The 22,318-nt window shown below is 47.6% G+C and overlaps 2 protein-coding genes and 1 long non-coding RNA gene across 19 annotated transcripts in view; 1 reads left to right on the top strand and 2 right to left on the bottom strand.

Annotated features, from left to right (window-relative positions):
• The window catches only part of LOC140898275 (uncharacterized), a 2,445,793-nt gene that overhangs the window by 1,311,966 nt on the left and 1,111,509 nt on the right, over positions 1–22,318 (bottom strand). The gene's annotated exons all lie outside the window — the stretch shown is intronic.
• Positions 1–22,318, bottom strand: part of LOC144929422 (butyrophilin subfamily 3 member A2-like) — a 23,858-nt gene continuing 1,540 nt past the window's right edge. For 3 of the 7 annotated variants that reach the window (XR_013634636.1, XR_013634634.1, XR_013634638.1), the window contains exons 2-4: positions 10,608–10,889; positions 8,958–9,074; positions 1–543 (exon numbers count right to left, since the gene is read on the bottom strand). Coding sequence is in view for 1 of the 7 variants with exons in the window: in XM_078848838.1 (XP_078704964.1) it covers positions 1,222–1,274; positions 8,958–9,074; positions 10,608–10,889 (452 nt within the window). In the remaining 6 variants the exon portion in view is untranslated. The other 4 variants (XR_013634635.1, XR_013634639.1, XR_013634637.1 and 1 more) reach the window with 4 other exon arrangements.
• The window catches only part of LOC144929430 (uncharacterized), a 9,016-nt gene continuing 5,761 nt past the window's right edge, over positions 19,064–22,318 (top strand). The window contains exons 1-2 of one of the 2 annotated variants that reach the window (XR_013634660.1): positions 19,064–19,251; positions 19,717–19,851. This is a non-coding gene — a long non-coding RNA (uncharacterized LOC144929430). The remainder of the gene's footprint in view (positions 19,252–19,716; positions 19,852–22,318) is intronic. The other variant, XR_013634659.1, reaches the window with a different exon arrangement.

Raw genomic sequence — 22,318 nt, forward strand, 5'->3', positions numbered from 1 at the left:
TCTTTCAGAGTTTGTTTTTATTAAATAACAATTAACAACACACACAAAAGGATTGGTGGGAAGGGAGAAAAAAGCGTATGGCAGTACGCTCTCATAACTGTGTGTAAATCCAGCTATCGTTTTGGAAACTGTCCAAAGGGATGGATGGAACGGCATACAGAGATGTTCTGGGATGTTGCAAGGAGTGCGTGGGAGGAGTTTGGGGAAGGCATGGAAAGCAGTTCTGTAATGGCTGGTGAGGGAGCACTCATGTGTTCTGCCTGGAGCATGATTAGGGACCTCAACATTGCTGTTTGCTCCTCCATCATTTTTATCATCCACTCCTGGCCCTTTACAATGTGTTCCTTGCTCTCCTTTCTGGCCTCCCTGTGAGTTTGAATTATTTTTCCTTTAAAGTCTTTGTCCGCTCCCTGTATCCTCTTTTTTCAGCCTCAGAGGATTGGAGCACCTCTCAGAACATGTCCTCCTTGCTGCACCTTGGTCACTTCCTTATTTGGTGGAGGTGCTCCCCCAGTGTGTAGGAAGATCCCCTGAAGGCCAAATCTATAGAAACACAAGAAACAATTCACAGAAGCATGATTTTTAGTTCACGCACAGCACTGAAACATTATAGTGTAAAAATATACCTCTTTTTACATACAAATCACTTTCTCAGTGACCCTTGGCAAGCACACATCTCAGCAAGCATCTTAAACATGGTGAGTGCCCTCCAGGGGAGGGGGAGAGGTTGGGTGCTCAAGATAGGGCAAAGGGTCTAGGTGTTTTTTTAAAGGGATCACTGCAGGTGTCTAGGGACAATATTGCTAATTCAGCCACCATTTTCCACAGGTGGGGGTCATAGAAGCCAATATCTCACTCCTGAGGGTAAGCAAGGATGCAAGGGTGCATCTCCTACAGGCATGGGATTCCAGACCCACTCGGCTGGGCCTGATGCTCACGGGGAGGGAGCTTGAGAGGGAGGTGAGGACCTTGTATTCCCCATCCTTCAGACACATTGTCCAGTATCCATTCCCAGGTGTGAGTCTGACTGGCCCCTTCCTGCTCACAGATTCTCTACAAACCCCCAGAGTCCAGCCTGTCTTGTCTCCCACCTCCACCTCCCAGTAACACCTCCCGTCCATAAATCCCTCAGCACCCAGGACAATGGGGAAAGTATCAAATCTCTTAGGATTATCGGGAAGATCCTGTGGGGTATGTCCATCTCTCACATGTTTAAGATCCTCAGACCAGGATGAGCCAGGGATTTGATGTGTCTGGATCCAGGGTCATGTTCACTGGGGAGAGAGTCACAGAATCAGTGCCAGGGTCAGGGGCTGGTCACTAGGATGAAAGGGAAATTAACCTTCATTCCCATTAATCACTGTGTCATGGGGCCCCCATGCAATGCCAGGAGGAAGGATATGCCCCAGGGGTGGGAGGGGAACCAGAGAGTTGTGGGGAGGAGCAAGTGTGAGGGGGTTGGGATCAAAGGCTGGGAGATGGTTGGGCAAGGGAAAGGGTTTCCACCCACAGGAAGGAGGGACAAGCACCAAAGGGACAGAGAGGATTGAGGGATGGTGCGGGTGTCAGGGGGGCTATAGGGGACAAGGGGAGATGTAGTCACTGCGGGGCAAAGAGCAGGAGAGGGAAGGTGCCTGAGGAAGAGGAGGTGAGGTAACGGGGAGGCACCAGAGGGACAGAGAATGTTGAGGGGAGGGGCCTTCATGGGGAAGAAAGTGGTTGAAGGAAGAGCCAGGTATCAAGACGGCAGAGGGAAGGGGCTTGCATCAGTGAGGCAGAGGGGGTGAGCAGAGAGCCAGATGTTGGGGGTGAGGGAAGATGTAGGTATCAGAGGGTGTGGTGGGGCAAGCGGAAGAACAGGCATCAAAAGGTGGAAAAGGCAGGTATCAGTAGTAAGAGGGGGGAAGAGGGAAGGGACAGGCCACATGGGAATAGAGGCAGAGAAGAGAGGAGTGGGACAGTCACCTGGGGAGAAAATGGGGGCAAGGGAAGCCCTGGGCACCAGAGGATAAAGGAGTGGTGAGGAAAGAGGTGGGCACCCAGGGTTAGAGGGGGGCAAAGGAGAAGGGTGGGCACCAAGTGGGCAGATAGGGAGAAAGAGAGGGGCAGGCCCAGTGGGGCCTGAGGGGGGACAAGGGAAGGGGTGGGAACCACTGAGGCAGAGGGCAGCGAGAGGATGTAGCTGATCTGCAACTGCTAGCAGCCAATATCTCTGATGATGGGACACTAGATGGGGAGGACTTTGAGTTACTACAGAGAATTCTTTCCCAGGTATCTGGCTGGTGGGTCTTGCCCACATACTCAAGGTCTAACTGATCCCCATACTTGGGGTCAGGAAGGAATTTTCCCCTGGGTCAGACTGGCGGAGATCTGAGGGATTTTCACCTTCCTCTGCAACATGGGGCATAGGTCACTTGCAGGTTTAAACTAGTGTAAATGGTGGATTCTCTGTAAACTTGAAATCTTTAAATCATGATTTGAGGACTTTAGTAACTCTTCCAGAGGTTAGAGGTCTATTTCTGGAGTGGGTGGGTGAGGCTCTGTGGTCTGCAATGTGCAGGAAGTCTGACTAGATGATCATGATGGTCCTTTCTGACCTTTGAGTTTATGAGTAAAGTAGATCCCAGCAAGGGACTTTTGTTTCAGATTTTTCAGATTACATGGAGTTATTTAAGTAGTGCCGAAGAGGGTAAACTGAGGCAAGGTACTTGCAGGGCCACCCTGAGGCAGCTGAGTGGAGTACTTAAATGTGCTTCCCCTGACTATATGGTATCAGAAGTGGAATCTGAGATCCCATTCCACCAAGAACGGATGACCAAGCAGCATGGCACAAGCACTTCCATGACGGTGGGACATTCACTCTCTCAAGGTAGTGTCAGGAGGGCAGCAACAACTATGGGAGTTCCAGCTCCCATATTTCGAAGGAACTAAGCAACCACAGTGGTGCCTCAAAGAAGGTCAGTGATTTGAAAGAGTCAGCCACCACAGACAACCACAAGAGAAGAAAGCACAGGACTGGTCCAATATTAGGTACCGACCGTGGGCAAGATGGGCAAATAAGATGGGGTTGGCCCCCAGAAACCAGGATGCTGAGACTGGCCTGGTTTCCCAGAAGAGTCAGAGAAGAGGGGAGTTCCAGGTTATTAAATACGTCCTGCCATGGGGAAGTCATGCCATCCTGCCATATTCCGCTGGAAGGTAAAAGACACCTTCAGTTAATGTTGAGTCACCAAAATTAATGGGCAATAGTCGAACTAAGAGTGACGTCTCCCGCACTGATGATACGAATGTTCTGAAAGATCTGTCAATAGGACGCTAAGCAGAGAAGAGCGCAGAGCAGAGCTTTCTTATGGGGACAGGGACCCAAGCTGTCCTGTCCCAGCTGTTACATGTACTATCTTATACACCTCAGATACTGCACACATAAACCTGGACCAGAGAGCAGGGCTTGCTGGCTCCAAGTCACCGTTCCACGTCCCTCCCACACTGATCCCTGCAACCTCCTCCCCACCTGCCACTCTTCATCCCCCATCCTCTGCACAGACACACATGCCTTTAAGCCCCACCCCAGGCCATATCTCCACATCCCATGCTGGTCTGCTGCTCCCACTGCACATTATTATTTACATTCCAGTAGCATCTAGAGGTCGCACTCAGGGCTGGGCCCCACTGCGCTAGGTCCTGTACACACACGCTCAGGGCTGGGGCCCACCATACTAGGTCCTGTACACATACACTCAGGGCTGGGCCCCCACTGCACTTGGTTCTGTACACACACACACTCCAGACTATAAAAAGACACAGTCCCTGCTCCAAAGAGTTTACAATCTAGGGTCCTGACCATGCAAAAGCCCAGGTATAATTTTACTCACAAACCTGCTTCTCTTCCCCACACCTCTCCAACTACTGCCCCATCTTCCCTTCCGGGTTGTTTCTGCTACCACATCCCCCACCGTCTTATTGTCCCTTCACTAAGACCCTCTGCCCCACCCAGCACCACACCAGCACAAGCTAATAGTCTTTGCCATTAGTCCCTTCACCATTCAGCCCTTCCCTGTCTGTCAAATCCACCAGCTTTACTGAGCTGTCAACACTGTCTTCCCATTGCATAGAAAACATTTTTTGCCCTCTTGGGCAAAATGGTAAGGGCTGCTCCTGGCAGGCTGGGTCACCCACCTGTCTGCTTCTCCCTCAAGCACCTCAGTGTTTTCTCCCCTTCCGTGCATGGAGAAAATGCCCCATCAATATTTGTAAAGCTGCTCCCTTATTCTCTCTTAAATCCCTCCTCCAAACACATATATGCTGTGGCCCCAGTAATCTCTCTTGTCTGGAACTGGCTGGGCAAGTGATGAGCTGGACTTGGGTTTCTTTTTATCATTACCTCGCTGCTTGCCCTCCCAACCCCTCACGTCCCTTGTGTTTTTCATCCCTCTGTTATAGCCTGTCTGTCATGCAGAGGGTGAGCTCCCTGGGGCAGGTATCTCTTTGTTATATGGAGTTTGTGTGGACTGAAGGGAGACAGTGGGTGTGTCTGGGAGGCCATAGAAGAGGCTGAGCTGGGAACATCACAGAGGTCATTAGAGATTTTGGTGAGAGTGGTTTCAGGGGAGTGAATGGGGAAGAAGCTCAATTGGAGAGGGTCTAGGTCTAGGACAGGAGCGGCAGAAGATTCCTAAAAGTGCGGGGCCCACCATCACCCCAACCATGGACCCTCCCCCTCACAGCTCTCATTCCCCCAAGGCCCCTCCCTCACAGCGCCCATTCTCCCATGGCCCCGCCTTCGCACCGCCCCTTCTTCCTGAGCCCCTGCGCTGCCTCTTCCTCCCAAGACCCCGCTCCCCGCTTGCTCCTTTGTGCCCCCTCACCCCATTACTTGTTCTTATGGCAGGTAAAAAGTGGAGCTCCATGGCCCCTTGGTGCCCCCTATTCCAGCACCCCTGTCTAGGATGGAACAGGAGGAGAGAAACTCCAGACTGTGATTGTAGACAGAGCGTTCATTGAGCTTAGCGGGAGAAGGGAGAAGGGACAGTAGGTAGAGAGGCAATTAGGATCAGGGATGGAAAGTTTTAGGATGGGAGAGACTAAGTGTCACAAGGTGGCTGGTCTTTTAAGGAGAGTTGGGGCCCAGTTCCACCCTGAGATTAATCAGCTGATGCTGAGGCCAGGGATCAAGTGATGGCTTGAAGATCTCCTGGTCCTAATAAAAGCCTGGCCAGCAAGTTCTTCAGCTAAGGGAGAGCTTCAGGGAGCAGGAAGACTCCAGGAGGAGACCCTGAGGCAGGGAAAAGAGCCCAGTTCCTGTATGATTCTCAGGCAGACAGCTGGTGGGGTGCAATCTTGCAGGGAGGGGCTAGGCCCATGCAGAAGATCCCGGCTCAGGGGAAATGATGTCTGTTGTGCTGGGGAGCGGGGTGAGGTGGTTATAGAGTGATTCTCAATTAATATTTGATTAAAGTTTAACACCTTAAACAAAACAGACAGAGTGAGCCTCATACCAGAATATCCCATAGCCCAGTAGTTAGAGCACTGTCCTGAGAGTTGGGAGACCCCTGTTCAAATCCTTTCTCCTCATCAGCAGAGAGAGGGGACTTCAACCAGAGTCTCCCACATTTCGGGTGGGTACCCTAACCCCTAGGCTAAAGGTTATAAGAGAGTTTTGCCTCCTCCCAGTCTCCCACCTCTGTTCTTTGTGTCATTGGGTGACCTCTGAGCATGTCTACAGGATCAGTCTTCATAGGTGAGACAGGTGCTCCTTCCTCCAGTTTGTGGGTCACTTTGGGGCTCAGGTGGGAGATAGGTGCCTAAACGTCTAGAGCAAGGCAGCCATGTATATGCCCAGAGGCAGAAACTTAGACACTGAGAGAATTTTTACAGCAGAGATTTCTGTCCCGAGTGAGTTTAGGCACCCACACAGTTATGCATCAGCCAAGAGGGGTCTTGTGGATCACGGTGCCTAAAACTAGGATTGAGATGCCTGTCTCTGGGTTTGGTGCCTAAGTCTCTTTGCAGATCTGTGCCATAATGCACAATGCAATTCCCCTTAATATGGAGTTAAAACTGAGAGGACATGTACTTGTAACTTAAGGGTAAAAGTCATTACAAGAATCTTGTAATTATCCCCAAACCAAATGTTATATACCCAGACAATACAGAATTATGGTTATATTTAAAAGAAATCCAAACATTCCATGGTCTCGAAATGCAGCTAAGGCACCTAAACAACCTTAACTCTGCCCTGTAGTAACATCATGAGGGGGGAAATTGGAAAAAAACCCTTAAAACATTGTGTTCCTATAAAATCAGTTTCATTTAATGTAGAACCACAGACACTGTTCTGCACTGATCAGACCTGTATGGTTAATGCATAGAGTCGCTGTAGAGTGGAGCTGAGGTTGTGGGTGTACATGCTCACTGCAGGTGAAATCCTGCCCTCTCCCTCATTACATGTGTATGGAAGAGCCACAACACAGGGGGATCCTGAGTGAGGGATCCTGTTAAATATTGGACAAGTCTCTCAGGGTTCATCTACATTGCAAAAAAACCCCCAAAACAAAACACAACAGTGGGGCCCAGAGACTAGGCCAACTGACTCAGGCTTGGGGAGCCCATGCTACAGGGCTAAAAATAGCAGTACAGACATTCCTGCTTGGGCTAGCACCTGTGTTCCGAAACCCAGTGAGGGGGAGGGCCTCAGAGCCTGGGTTCCAGCCCAAGCCGGAATGTCTACAATATTAATATTTAGCCATGCAGTGCAAGCCCCAGGCTCTGAGATTTGCTGCCGTGGGTGGGTTTTTTGCAGTATAGACGTACCCAGTCTCCAGCAATGACACCGGCCCAGGATGGCAAGTGTTATTCAGGGCCCTGGATTCAGAGAACCATTTCTATAATTCCCATGGGCTTTATTATTCGCCTCCAGAGCCCATTTGTGTGAGCATGAGCAGCCCCTGAGCTCACAGCTTGGGCCCTGGTGCCAATATGGAGACGTTCCCCATCACTCATTAAAACAGGCTGTAACTCCATCAGCTAAAACTGAGCTAAAGGTGGTAAACTGTGACTACTCTGCATCAAATGTGTCTTTCAATCGAGTTAAGTTGGCTTCACTGAGCTAACTCGACTATCATGACATGAAATCTTCAACCCATCCCATTGGTCCCAGACACTGACATTTCTGCCTCTCCATCGCAGATTGCAGAGTCTCTAGAGGGAGAAAAAGGCAAGAGGTGATATTTCATGCTGTTGTGTTTATAACAGCAAACCCATGGCTAATGTAACTGTTCCACACACTCAAAGGCCACCACTGGAAGGTCCCAAGGGAAAAGGACAAGACATATGATTGTTCTACCCTAGTACAAACCTAGGCCCCTTGGTACCTGGAATGCACATGCTGAGAACAACAAGATACGGAGTACACTTTGGTACAGAAAAACTGATTGAATAAATCTAGTTTCAGAGGACACAGTACCTTTTACTTAGGAACAGGCAGGATATAAAAAGGATAACTTTGGGAGAGTAACTTTGAGTGCACACCTTCTGTGTAAGGTGAATTTAACAAGGCTGCACAAGACGGCTTCCTGGACACAGGTATCGTAATGAACCTTTCTTCCTCTACTATACTATTATTGAGCTTTAGCAATAAACCTGACTGATACTGGTTATTTGGTCTCTTGAATATATTTCATAATGAAACAGAGTGTGGTTAAACGATTGACTATACAATTTTTCAACAGAAGGGATGTGCATGTGCACAGAATTGGGCCCTAAGAAACTTACTTCTCTCCTACTTTGCATTGTTTTGTCTGCAAGCAAACAAGTTAGATATGTCACAGCTGCAAGCATAGCTTACTAAGCCTCACATGGGTGTTTCAAACTGAGCAATGCTGATCCCCATGGAATATTTCAGAATCACATTCCATTGGGACCTGTTAGTGAGATCTGACAGGATGAACCCACTTGACACTTGTGAGTTCAGACGTGAAATCATAATGTATTCAGAGCACCCTTCGCCCTCAACCTATCTCCATTGCCCCAAACTCTCCCAAACATTTAATCAAAGCACCTCAATCCTGGCATCTCCATTTTTGTTTTTAAATCTCTGACTGGTCAAATTGCATTCTCCCTTTGTCATAAATATATAGGGAAGGGTAACAACCTTTATGTATGCAATAGCATAAAATCCCTCCTGGCCAGATGAACAGAGAACACTTTACCTGTAAGGGGTTAAGAAACTCAAATAACCTAGTTGGCACCTGACCAGAAGGATCAATAAGAAAAGAAGATACTTTCAAATCTGGGGGTCGGGGGGAAGTGTTTGTTTCTCTTTGTTTGTTCTCTCTCTGGATGGAGAGAGAGGCCAGGAAAGTAAAACATCTCCTGAAAACATACCTGAAATGATTCATCTAAGATTACAAACATTGTAAGTAAGGGCAAGGAAATGCATTAGATTATCTTTTGTTTTAGCTTGTTAATTTCCCCTATGCTAAGAGGGAGTTTTATTCCTGTTTTTTGTAACTTTGAAGCTGAGCCTAGAGGGGAATCCTCTGTGTTTTTACCCTGTAAAGTTATCTTCCATCCTGATTTTGCAGGTATGATTCTTTTACTTTTTCTTTAAATAAAGTTCTTTCTTTAAGAACCTGATTGATTTTCAGTGTCCTAGAGACAAAGAGTCTGGTCGGTACTCACATTATTCTCAAGCCTCCCCAGGAAAGGGGGTGAAGGGGCTTGGGGGAATATTTTGGGGGGATAGGGACTCCAAGTGACCCTTTTCCCAAATTTTTGTGTAAATCACTTGGTGGTGGCAGCAATACTACCCAAGGACAAGGAAAGGAATTGTACCTTGGGGAAGTTTTAACCTAAGGTGGTAGAATATAAACTTAGGGGATCTTTCATGGGGGTCCTCACATCTGTACCCCAGAGTTCAGAGTGGGAAGGGAACCCTGACACCCTTCTTGTTACTTTACCTTTTGCTCTGCATTGACTCCAGGAGCAGTAACTGGCCAGGGCAATGAGAACACAGAAGATAACACCCAGGATCACACCCAGAGCCACCACCCAGATGTGAAATGTGAAAAAGAGATCTGCAAGAGAAAGTGTCATTGACTTAGGAACAAACATGTGTCAAAAGAAGGACATTGCAACAATGGTGACACTGTGACCAGTTAAAAGAATCTCACAGGGAAATACATGGTGAGATGTGGCTCCTCTGTGCTTTATTATTAAGCCATTGAAAGTCCAAGCAATAATCTGGTTACTGAACATGGTTAATTACTGAAAAGGGGAATATCAGGGATGGGGCTTGGCGCAGCTCCATTAGAGAATCATAGGACTGGAAGGGACCTCGAGATGTCATCTAGTCTAGTCCCCTGCACTCAAGGTAGGACTAAGTATTATCTAGACCATCCCTCACAGGTGTTTGTCCAACCTGCTCTTAAAAATCCCCAGTGATGGAGATTCCACCACCAACCCTAGGAAATTTATTCCAGTGCTTAACCACTCTGACAGTTGGGAAGATTTTCCTAATGTCCAACCTAAACCGTCCTTGCTGCAATTTAAGCCCATTGCTTCTTGTCCTATCCACAGAAGTTAAGGAGAACAATTTTTCTCCCTCCTCCTTGTAACAACCTTTTATGTACATGAAAACTGTTATCATGTCCCCATTCAGTCTTCTCTTCTCCAGAATAAACAAACCCAATTTTTTCAGTCTTCCCTCAGAGGTCATGTTTTCTAGACCTTTAATCATTTTTGTTGCTCTTTCGGGACATTCTCCAATTTGTCCACATCTTTCCTGAAATGTGGCACCCAGAACTGGACACAATACTCCAGTTTAGGCACCTATCTCTGAGACAAAGGGGACTTAACACACACCCCTCTCCTTGTCATCTCCCATTGGCTAGCTAAGAGGAGGTGGCACTTAGCAGGCTGGTTTCTGTGAATTGCAGTCTAGCCCCTGTTGTACAGGGAGCCTGGGCACCTAACTCAGGCTTTGTTGTTCCCAGTGATTTTCTAGGTACCTCAAAGTATCAAATACTGACTCTCCTTAAGATCTGTTACACCAGTGTAAATCTGGAGTAACTTCACTGACTCCAGGTTACACCCAGAGGTGAAAGTAAGCCAGTATGGTACAGCATACCAGTAAGAGCCGATACACAGCCAACCATACTGGCAGGGACGCTAATGGGCGGAGGGGGGGTGGTGGCAAAAGGTAGCAGACGGGAGCCCCGGACCCTTTAAATTGCTGCTGGAGCTCCAGGTGGCGTGGGCTGGGCAGCGCTGAAAGGCTGGCTGTGGGAGTCTGGCCCCAGTCCCGCCCCTTTTGCCCAAGGCCCACCCCTTCCGGGGGCCCAGAGCCACCTCCCCCCACCAACCTTGCTCAGGACCCCGGCCTCCCTGCATCTCGGTAAGTCCCTTAAGTTACTTTCACCACTGGTTACTATATAATTAGTGTTTGTGGTGCTGAGCATCAGCACACCTAAGTGTTTTTGTGAATGTAGCTGAATTGCTCATAATGCTGAAGATTCAGGCCAGTAAATAGGAGACCCAATAAGAATTGTTCCACACTAACAACTGCAGAAGCTCAGTCTATTCCACATACAGCGTGGATGGGCACTGACCTGCTATGGAAATGGTTGACACTCTCTCCTGGTTCAGGCAGGGGTTCCTGACAGAACAGGACACTTTCTGGTTGGATTCTTCTGTTATAACAATAGCAATCTCTGTTTGAAACAGACCGGTGGCCTCTTGCAATATGTTGTGAGAGGCTGATGGTAAGACCTGCCCCTGGAGATCTCTCCATTGAGCCTCAGGCTCTGGGTACCACCCAAATGATCGACACACAACCCGGATCCCTCCATCCTGGTGACCTTCCACAGGGATGTCAGGATCAGAGCCCACACCTAGAGGAAAATGGAATAAACAGGTGTTAATTCTACAGTACCCAGATGTGCCAAAAGTCTCATTACAGCATCTGTAGAGAGCTGGGAAAGTTCTGGTTTATTTTTATGACAGGTTTCAGAGTAACAGCCGTGTTAGTCTGTATTCGCAAAAAGAAAAGGAGGACTTGTGGCACCTTAGAGACTAACCAATTTATTTGAGCATAAGCTTTCGTGAGCTACAGCTCACTTGGTATCTCCTCTCATCTTCTATTGTTAATGGCCAGATGTGCAGGGGTTAATGTCTTTATAGAAACAGAACAGGCAATGCAGTGATGGGGCAAAGTCAGGTAAGTGTGAATGAATAACCAGGACTGCCAGCCTGTGAACAGAGCCATTGTATCATGGGATATACACAGACCATTGTATCAGCTTTATACATGTCACGTATAGACAAAGGAAAAGCATTAGATCTTATACATGAACTCCACTAGTAACCTCCCTCCAGCCTGACAATTCACCTTTCAGGCTTGGTCTACACTAGAGCTTACTTTGGTATAATTTACATCACTCAGGGGGTGTGAATAATTCACACCCCTGAGTGACAGAAATTACACCAACCTAAGTGCTGGTGTGGACAGCGCTATGTCAGTGGGAAAGCTTCTCCTGCCGACATAGCTACCACCTCTTGCAGAGGTGGAGGTATTATGACAACGGAAGAGCTCTCTTCTGCTGGCATAGTTTCTTCACCAGATGCACTACAGCAGCGCAGCTGCATCAGTGCAGCTGTACCACTGTAGCATTTCTAGTGTAGACAAGCCCTCAGTATGACCCTTTAGCAGTTCATTATGCACCTTTCAATTTTCATATTAATCCCCATCTTCTCTAATTTAACTAATAGTTTCCCAGGTGGAACTGTATCAAATGCCTTACTGACATCCAGGTAGATTAGATCTAATGCTTTTCCTTTGTCTAAAGAAACAATTATCTTCTCAAAAAAGGAGATCCAGTTGGTTTAGCACAATATACCTTTTTAAAAACCATGTTATATTTTATCCCAGTTACTGTTTACTTCTTGTCCTGAACTACTTTTTCTTCCAAGATTTGGTCCAAGACCTTGCATACAATTGAAGTCAAACTAACAGGCCTCTAGTTGCCTGGATCACTTTTTCTCTTTTCTTAAAAATAGAAACTATATTAATCATTCTCCAGTCATAGGATACAATCCCCTAATTTACAAATTCATTAAAAATCCTAGCTATTGGGCTTGCTTTAATATTCTTGGATGGAGATTATCCGGGGCTCCCAGTTTAGTCCCATTAAGCTGCTTGAGTTTGGCTTCCAGCTTGGATGTGGTAATTTCCATGTCCTAATTCCCATTCCCTGCCACTACCCCATAGCACCTCAGTACCCTTATTAAAAACGATGGTAAAGTATTTGTTTAGGTGTTGCTCTGGCAGCAACTTTGGAAATGTTCAAGGGGAAAGGCCGGTGTAGGCCAGACCTCAGAGTGGGCATGACATAGCCCCTCCCCTTCCAGCCCTGTCCCTAATAACTACCAAGGTATTGGTGGGGGACAGTGACCCATGCCCCAGTTCTGCTTATTCCAGGGGAGGGTTCTTTATGGTTTTCCCCCCACAACAGCTCACACCTGGCCTGGGACTCCCTTTCTGTGTCTGTGGCCCAGCCTCAGTGTCCCAGGGTCAAGGCGATGTCAGGGATGGATTTGGTCATCGCTCACAATGGGAACAATGTCACAGTGCTCCGTACAGCAGCTCCAGCTGAAACCAATGGAGACTGTTCCCCTTCCCCTCCCATTGAGAACAACAGGAGCTGCTCAGAGCCCCTGGAAACCTGCCCATGTCACACAGGTGCCAACATGTAGCAGTTCAGAGCTGAGCTCCTTTGGAAACATGGTCCTATGGCTCTACGGCCCCTGGCACCTGCAAGAGGCTATGTTGTTTTAAAGGGCAGTGGGCTTCCAACAAGGGCTGACTTCACTCGGGGCTCACACCACGTTATGCTGATGGAGTGAGCCCATCTGGTATACAAGAGGCCTCATGGACACAAACAGGTGCCATTTACACTCAGAGGGGGAGATTTTCACAAACACAGGGGAGTTAGGATCAATGGGGCTTGTGCTCCTAAATCCCTTAGGAGCTTTAGAAAATCTCCCTCTCCCTCCATCAGTTGCACCCAATCTGGCCCCAGGTGTTTCCCTTCCATCTTTCAGCCTCTCACTCTGGAGCATGACAGTAGTGAGTTGATGATAAAAATACCTGCACACTCCCAACAACGCCCCAAGGGAAAATTAGAAATGGTGATCGTTTCCTACATCTGTCAGTAAATAAAGCAGAACAGCAAATAAATGTGAACCTGGCAGTGGAGAAGTGACTGAACAGGTCTCTGAATCTGTGTGGGCCTTTCTACACTCACAACTGATTTCCTGGTAGTGAAGTGACACTTTATCCCCCAAATCCCAGGAGCGAGGCCTGTTGATAGCAGCAGCTCCTCTGACTAATCAGCATAATAAGCCAGGAAATATTCAGGGGAGCAATTTAGTGGGAGTTGCAGTGAGTGAACCCCCTATCTGCAGAATCCTGTGCAGTTATTCCTGAGCCATTCCAATCTCTCCAGGGGGTTCCCTGCTTTGCTAGCACCCAGAGCCATTCTCTCTAGAGAGAGCTCCTGCTTCCAGTGACTGCTTCCCTTTCCCAGGCTGTAACATCCATCCTGCTGGAGGGGTCAGGGAGCCACAGGGTTTAACTCCAGCCTGCTCCTAAGGTTTTCATTAAGTTAATACATTTTATATTAAATGGAAGCACCGTCCTCTCTTCGAACATCCATCAGCTTCAAAACTGCAACTACAATAGCGCCTGGAACGTCACTGTAACTGGATCCTTCTCACAGCATGGTTATGGCACAAAGTTCAAATTCCTCGGACACACCCACAGTGCTAGTGAGAAGACAGCTGTGGTGCCAGCAAACCAGCTCTTTTGACTGGTGACACAATCAGTTCTGCAGACTTTTTTCCTTGTGCTCCAGGAGTCACTGTAATTATCTCCACCCTGTGTAAAGAACTGGACCAAAGTCTGCTTCAGCAGCCACTAGACTCTGTGGCCATGTTAATTTATTCTAGTGCCCTGAAATATTCTTCATTCCCATTCCCCACCCTCCAAACACATGCAAGACTTGTGGCTGAAAAGTTAACCATGGGCGGAGGGTGAAGCTTCCACTCGAGGAGGCTAGCCCCCCATCCCGCTTCTTATGCCCGTGGCCCTGCCCGTCCCTTCCCAGCTCAGTGCGGGTGTCCCTCCTTTCCTTCCCCCCTCCTCCCCACTTGGGACCTCGACAGTCACTCCTCCCCCCTCTCAGTTCTCCTTCCCTACCTTATTTTTATTCTGTCCTATCCCTCTCCTTTTGCAAATATTTCAATTGTTAATCTTCTTTTTTGTATTTTTAATAAAAGGTTAAAGGGATTTTTCAATGGTGTGTTTGCCATGAGACAACGCTGGCTGAGGTCTCTGAAAACCAACCCCCAAACCTTGTTTAACACTGTTTAATGTTAGACAGTGACAGGGTCATGTTAACATCTTTGACTCTTTGTGCTCATTTATTCCATCTGTTGCTTGTATTCGACTATGACTGGAAATCAGTTTCCACATGTAGGGTTCAGGAGATGTGCCAGCGCACTTTGGTGTCTATATTCCCTCCTACTGTTGGCCAAGGTGGCACAACGATATTCTGTTGCTCGTTCTGCTTCCTTCGTAGCAGAGTGTCAAGCTCACCTGTCCTTGGCCGTATCTTCCCAGGTCATTAAGTGCAGACCAGCAGACTGTATGTGCTGCTTGATGCAGTCCTTGTAACAGCATCTGGGATGGCCAGCCTTCCTACTGCCTTTTTCAAGTCCACTGCACAGAACTCTCTTAGGCAGTCAATTGTTTTCCATACATATGACGTGGCCGACCCAGGCCATTTGCCTCTGTGCTAGCATGGCTTCCAGGCTTGGCATGGCTGCCTGCCGTAGTACCTTGTTGTTGGCGATTTTGTCAGACCATTTGATTCCCAGTATGTTGCGTAGGTAGCATTGTTGCAGACAGTTAAGGTTTTGGATGTGGCAACGATAAAGGGGGGAGGTCTCTAACGAGTATAGAAGACAAGGGAGCACAACAGCTCTGTAAAGTTGGCATTTTGGGGACACTTTGACCCCCACCCCCTGTCTTGTCCATAGTCCTTTGTGTAGACAACCAAAAGCTGAGACAGCTGACTTTAAGGGTGCTGAAAGTTCTTTGTCAATGTTAGTGTCATTGGTAACTGCTACCTGTGCAGCAGAAGGACTTGATGTTGTTTAATTGGCAGCTGTTCAATTTTATTTCTGGTGGTGGTGGAAGTGATGGGTTTCTGCCAGGAGATGGTTGGTACAGGATTTCTGTTTTCTTTACATTAATACAGAGGCCAAACAGGGATACAACACGGGCAAAGGAATTCAGCAAATGCTGCAGGTTGTTCTCAGAAAGGGTGACAAACGCTGAGTCATCGGCTTACAGTAGATCCTTTACTTCACTTTTCTGGGATTTGCTTTTGGCCTTGAATGGGCAGAGGTTTAGAAATCTGCCATCGAATCGTGTTGTTAGAGTGACATCTGTAATGGTTGTACATGTCATTCCAGCCAGGAACAAACTTCATCCATCCGATGAAGTGAGCCGTAGCTCACGAAAGCTTATGCTCAAATAAATTGGTTAGTCTCTAAGGTGCCACAAGTCCTCCTTTTCTTTTTGCGAATACAGACTAACACGGCTGCTACTCTGAAAGTAAATAATGTAAGGGAAGCACACAGCCTTTTTTAACCTCATGGGCTACAGGAAAGGGATCAGATGAGTCGGCACCCACTGATACATGGGCCTGCATGTTGGCATGGAAGCAGCAAATAAGGTTGATTAGTTTGTTTGGGCAGCTAAACTTTGCAAGAAGACAGTGGAGCATTTGACATAGTCGAATGCCTTACTAAGGTCAACAAAGGCAACATACGAGGACATTTCTTGTTCAGCAGCTTGCTCCTGTAACTGGCATAGGGAAAATATCATGTCGGCCATGCTGTGTGATGAATGGAAACCACACTGGAATTTAGGGAGTACATCATCTGCAATAACCTGAAACCTTTTCAGCAACAGCTTACCAAGGAGTCTACCAGTGATGGAGAAGAGCAAAATGCCACGATAATTGCTGCAGTTATGTCTGTCCCCTTTGCTCTTGCAGATTATTACGATTTTGGTAACTTTGAAATCCTGGGGTAAAACCTTATTTTCCCAGCAGAAAGTAACTGGGTCTAGCAAAGCTTTGTGAAGTATAGGACTACCATGTTTTCGCACTTCAGCTGGGATTTGTGAGCTCCAGCTGCCTTTCCATTTCTCATTTCCATAAGTGCGTTCTTAGTCTCCTCTGAAGTTGGCGGATGTTTGAGTTCAAATCAAACTGTCTTTGTTCAATTGAGTCTACTATTTGATCATTTGCACTTGACTCATGATTGAGGAGAGTCACAAAATGTTCTTTCCATCTTTCTAGTATCATATTGGGCTCAGTCAGGAGGGTGGTGCCATCAGTGGACAGGATTGGACAGTTATTGGCTCTTCATAGTCTGTAAATGGACTTTAACTCCTGAAAAAAACCTCAGGGTTACACCTACACCATACAAATTAATACAACATATAATACAACATATATGCCAGCAGCATGGGGGTCCCAAGCAGCCCCCGGCCCATGTCCTCAACCCCTGGATCACCATCTTTGTTCTATTCCTGCTTCTGTCAGGGGAATTCTCTGTCCATCTGTATTTCTGAAATGCCCAGCAATGCGGGATCCAGGTACTCATGAAACCTTTCTAGTTAAAGGCCCTTCACATTCTTCACTTAACATCCACTCACTCCTAAGCTGGCAGGAGGGGGAAAACCCCTGACCTGTGGCCTTGGAAACACCAGCAGATGCTGCTCAAATGCAGAAATTTTGCTGGTATGAATGGCTGGATCCTGCACCCCTGAAATCAATGGAATCTTTGCCTTTAACTCCAGGGGGTGGAGGATCAAGCCCTACTCCTGCAGTCCTTGCATGTGAGTCACATCATCTACTGAGCTCAGTGAAAATGTAGAAAGCACCAGGACTGCAAGATGGGACCCTTGAATACACTCAGACTTTGATCTTAGAGCTTGTGTCATCCCAGCCCATCTTTCCAGGGCTTACTCTTGTTTAGATAAGAGCAGGTCTATCAGCTGCTTTTCCCAGTGCAAACTGTGTGTTCAATACACTTATCACTGGTTTAACAAGGCCATTGCAGCTCTGCCTCAGATTGAATCCTCCCCCTGTAAATGCAGAGTTAATTAATAACCCTGCCCTTGCTGGGATGGATTGTTTGGAGAAACTCCTGTACCATCACTACTGCAGAGTCAGATGTTTTGAGCCCAGCCCCCCAGATAGGAGAGGAATGGCTCTGGGTGATCTTAGGGGAGCAGCAGAGCTGGGGGTACAGAGGGGCTGGGCAGCTAAGGGGCTATTGGGTGGTAGGAGGAGTATGGGGTTGTTGCAGGTGCTGTGGGAGAGATGTGGGAGAGAAGGTTTATTCATAAAAGGAAAAAGATATAGATGAGAGCTAGAACTGGTTAGAACTGGTAGAATCAATTACATACAGTGATGGCAAAGTTCTTGATGGCAGGCTTGCAGCAGTGATAGAATAGACTGCAGGTTCAAATCAAGTCTCTGGAGAACAGCCACAGCTGGGATGGGTCATCAGTCCTTCGTTCAATGCTTCAGTGTAGCAAAGTCCCTCCAGAGATAAGAAGCAGGATTGAAGACAAGATGGAGGAGCTGCAGCAGCTTTTTATATTCTCTTGTCATGTGGTCTTTCTTTCTTTGTTCCAAAGACAAGCTGTCCATCACATGGCATGGAAAAACCGCAGAGTTCTCTCCATAGGCATGTCCCTGCATAACTTGCTGAGTCACAAGGCGTGTCTGCCTTCTCTCAATGGGTCAAATGTAAAGCTGATGGTCCTAACAAGCAGGCTAGGCAGAGCTGACACCAACTTGTCTGGGGTGTCACCCAGAAGCATAGCATAAGTTTGAAATACAGACAGTATAGAGCCAATACTTATATCTTTAAATAAAAAAATGATACATGCAAACAGATAGCATAATCATAACCAGCAAATCATAACCTTGTCTTAGACACCTCATTTGACCCCCTTTATACAAGATTTGGTACCACTACAGGACCTTGGTTGCAGCAATGATCTATACGGTCCCAGATTATGTCAATAACGTCACGGATGGGGCGGTGGGATGGGAAAGTATTGGGGGTTCTTGGGGGTGCAGAAGGGACAGCTGAGGGACTGGGGCTGTGGGGAGCTCTGTTTGGGGCAGAAGGGCTTGGGGAAGCAGGGGCCACAGGAAGAGAATGAAGGCTCAGAATGGGAGAACCCCTGCAAGGGGCACTAAGGCAATCACACCATAAGTGACTGCTCCCTCTTTGGCCTAAGTAGTTAGCCAATATTTAGGACCTTACTGGGTTGTTTCTGTCACACATGACCCCTGTACAGTGTCCAAGTGGGCTGGGCCAAGAGGGAGAATCCCACCCAACAATGGCCTTAGAGGGGAGGCAGAGGGAGGGGGAGATTAGTGTTCACACTTCTCAGCACATGATGGGACAAGGGGAGAATCCTGATCCTCAGACTGGGTGGTTGCTTTGTAACTTTGCAGTCGAGATACTGTGGTGATGGACACCAGAGTCTGTAGCTACATAGACACAGGAGGTGTGTTCAGGGATAGCCAGGTGTGTGTGTATAAGTGAGAGTGAGAGATGTGATGCTCCCTGTACAGCGTCCTCACTGAGAGCAGATGGAGCGACTGGCTGGAGCTGAGGAGAGGCCAAGCTGCAGGAACTGGTTGACATGAGGGTAGCCCATGGCTCCGTGTTGCAATGACTATTCTCAACTCACCCCACAGCAGGAGGCAGTTGGCAGAAGGGAAATGCCCAGTTGCTGTTAGGGCAGCACTTTTAGGGGAACAAGGAAGTGAAATTAAACCTGTCACTCCTGGTTCACACAGGGGCAAGCAGGAAAATCAGGCCAAGTGAAGGTGAGGAAGCTGCCAACTGGCCTGTGTCATCTGACAAGTCTGCACAGCAGCTGCTCCGTGCAGAGCAGGGTGGGGGGAGGACACACCCCGACAGGGCCGGGCTGTTGTGGTTGTGGGCGGTTCTCTCCCCAGGCCCAATGGTAGGTGGTGTCTGTGGGTGGAGAGGGCACAGGGCTGCTCACTCCAGAGCGGCACCGAGCTTGAGGAAAGCACAGAGGGGCTGGCAGCTCCCAGGGACAGACAGAGCTGGGGCCAGAGACTGATGGTAAGGACTGACTGGCCCTACCCCCACCATTTTTTCATTCGGGCCCTGGGGCATCTGTACAGAGGGACTGGATACCTCCCCCGCATTCCCCATCACATCGCCCATGGATCCAGGCAGATCTGGGAACCTCCCTCCCCACTTCAGTCCCCTGTTGCCCTTTTAAGTCTCCATCTCTCCTTCCCCCTCTCCTCTCCCATCGGGTTGGGAGACTCTGTCCCTGGCCCAGTCCCGGGGCGGTCGCTCTCCCGGAGCTGGCTCGGCTCCTGCAGGTGCTCAGGGGGGCAGAGCCTGGTCGGGTCAGGGAGGGCAGCAGCTCTGGGACTCGCAGACCCCCGCCCGGGAGCAGAGATGGGGTGAGGAGGGGCCATTTGTGGAGGGTCACTTTCCTGGGGGCTCCGGCTCAGGAAGTCATTCAGGGATCCAGGGATCTGCCTGTGCCTGAAACACCAGGTTTGTGTTTCCCAGATTAACAGGATTTAGGTGGGAAGGCTATGACAGATTCAGAGGTGGCAGTGGGAGTGACCCATGTAGCAGATGACACAATGAAGATGACTGGATGTGGAAGCTGTGGTATGTACATGATCCTGGAGGGGGCACCTGGTAAGAGTTTTGTCTGCATGAAATGCCGTCTGATAGAGCTGATGGAGGAAAAGATCAGAGGTTTGGAGATGCAGGTGGAAAGTCTGGTAGAGTTTAGGAAGGGGTTTGAGCAGATTATGGAGCAAAGACATGAGGTATCTGAAGGGAAAAGCTCAGACTTGCAGATGGAAGCAGGACTAGGGAATTCTGAGGGGAGACTGGGTGAGGAAAGTGGTCAGTGGAAGCATGTGACTAAAAGAACTAGGCAGAGGAAAAGACGGGCTAGTGAAGGAGAAATAGAGCTTCAGAATAGGTTTGCAGAGTTGGAAAATGAAGAAGGGGCTCAGCAGGTAGTCACTGAAGGTGACAGGGCAAGGAAGAAGAGAAGAGCGGTTAGTCCTATAGGAAAAGGGGAAGAGTTAATGGAGATTACACCAAATATGAGCCCCAGGAGGATACAGGATGGGTTAAAAAGGATTACAAGGGAGAATGGGAATGGAAAGAACTTGCAGCCAGAGGGAACAGGGGATAGACTGGAGAATAGCACCGTCACTAGGAAAAGGCAGGTCTATGTGATTGGGGACTCTTTACTGAGAAGAATAGATAGGCCTGTAACCAGAGCTGATCCAGAAAATAGGAGGGTGTGCTGTCTTCCAGGTGCTAAGATACGGGATGTAGACCTGAGGTTGAAAAGGATTCTAAAGGGAGCGGGAAAGAATCCCCTAATTATCCTTCATGTGGGAACAAATGATACGGCTAGATTCTCGCTGGAAAGTATTAAGGGAGACTATGCTAGGCTGGGGAGGACACTTAAGGAAATTGAGGCTCAGGTGATCTTTAGTGGGATTCTGCCTGTTCCTAGAGAAGGGCAACAAAGGTGTGACAAGATTATGACTATCAATAGATGGCTTAGGCAGTGGTGCTATAAGGAGGGCTTTGGGATGTATGGCCATTGGGAGGCATTCATGGATAGAGGACAGTTCTCTCGGGATGGACTTCATCTGAGTAGGGAAGGAAATAGACTTCTAGGATGGAGGCTGGCACAACTGATTAAGAGAGCTTTAAACTAGGAATTTGGGGGAGATGGTTGGGAGATGTCCAGGTAATCTCCACGCCAGAATTTAGCATAGAGTGGAAAGAAAATGAAGTAAGAGTGGATACAGCTGTAGGTAGGAGGAAGGGCAGTGTAGATACAAGTCTAATAGGTTATACTGGTAGTAAAATAACCGTGCCTAATAGGGTACAGAATGTGAGTGAGGCCAAACAGCAAAAATTAAGATGTTTGTACACTAATGCAAGGAGCCTAGGTAACAAAATGGAGGAACTAGAGTTACTGGTGCAGGAAGTGAAACCAGATATTATAGGTATAACAGAGACCTGGTGGAATAGTAGTCATGACTGGGCTACAGGTATTGAAGGGTATGTGCTGTTTAGGAAAGACCGAAATAAAGGTAAAGGTGGTGGAGTAGCACTGTATATCAATGATGAGATAGAATGTAAAGAAATAAGAAGCGATGAAATGGATATGACTCAGTCTGTCTGGGCAACAATTAAATTGGGGAAGAAAACTATTAGAGCCTCCCCTGGGATAGTGCTTGGGGTGTGCTATAGACCGCCGGGATCTAATTTGGATATGGATAGCGCCCTTTTTAATGTTTTTAATAAAATAAATACTAATGGAAACTGTGTGATCATGGGAGACTTTAACTTCCCAGATATAGACTGGAGGACGAGTGCTAGTAATAATAATAGGGCTCAGATTTTCCTAGATGCGATAGCTGATGGATTCCTTCAGCAAGTAGTTGCTGAACCGACTAGAGGGGATGCCATTTTAGATTTGGTCTTGGTGAGTAATGAGGACCTCATAGAGGAAATGGTTGTAGGAGATAATCTTGGCTCAAGTGATCATGAGCTAATTCAGTTCAAACTGAATGGAAGGATTAACAAAAATAAATCTGCAACTAGGGTTTTTGATTTCAAAAGGGCTGACTTTCAAAAATTAAGGAAATTAGTTAGGGAAGTGGATTGGACTGAAGAATTTATGGGTTTAAAGGTAGAGGAGGCCTGGGATTATTTTAAATTAAAGCTGCAGAAGCTATCGGAAGCCTGCATCCCAAGAAAGGGGAAAAAATTCATAGGCAGGAGTTGTAGACCAAGCTGGATGAGCAAGCATCTTAGAGAGGTAATTAAGAAAAAGCAGAAAGCATATAGGGAGTGGAAGAAGGGAGGGATCAGTAAGGAAAGCTACCTTATTGAGGTCAGAAGATGTAGGGATAAAGTGAGACAGGCTAAAAGTCAAGTAGAGTTGGACCTTGCAAAGGGAATTAAAACCAATAGTAAAAGGTTCTATAGTCATATAAATAGGAAGAAAACAAAGAAAGAAGAAGTGGGACCGCTAAAAACTGAGGATGGAGTGGAGGTCAAGGATAATCTAGGCATGGCCCAATATCTAAACAAATACTTTGCCTCAGTCTTTAATAAGGCTAAA

Source organism: Lepidochelys kempii, chromosome 14, assembly GCF_965140285.1.
Source record: "Lepidochelys kempii isolate rLepKem1 chromosome 14, rLepKem1.hap1, whole genome shotgun sequence".
NCBI lineage: Eukaryota > Metazoa > Chordata > Testudines > Cheloniidae > Lepidochelys > Lepidochelys kempii.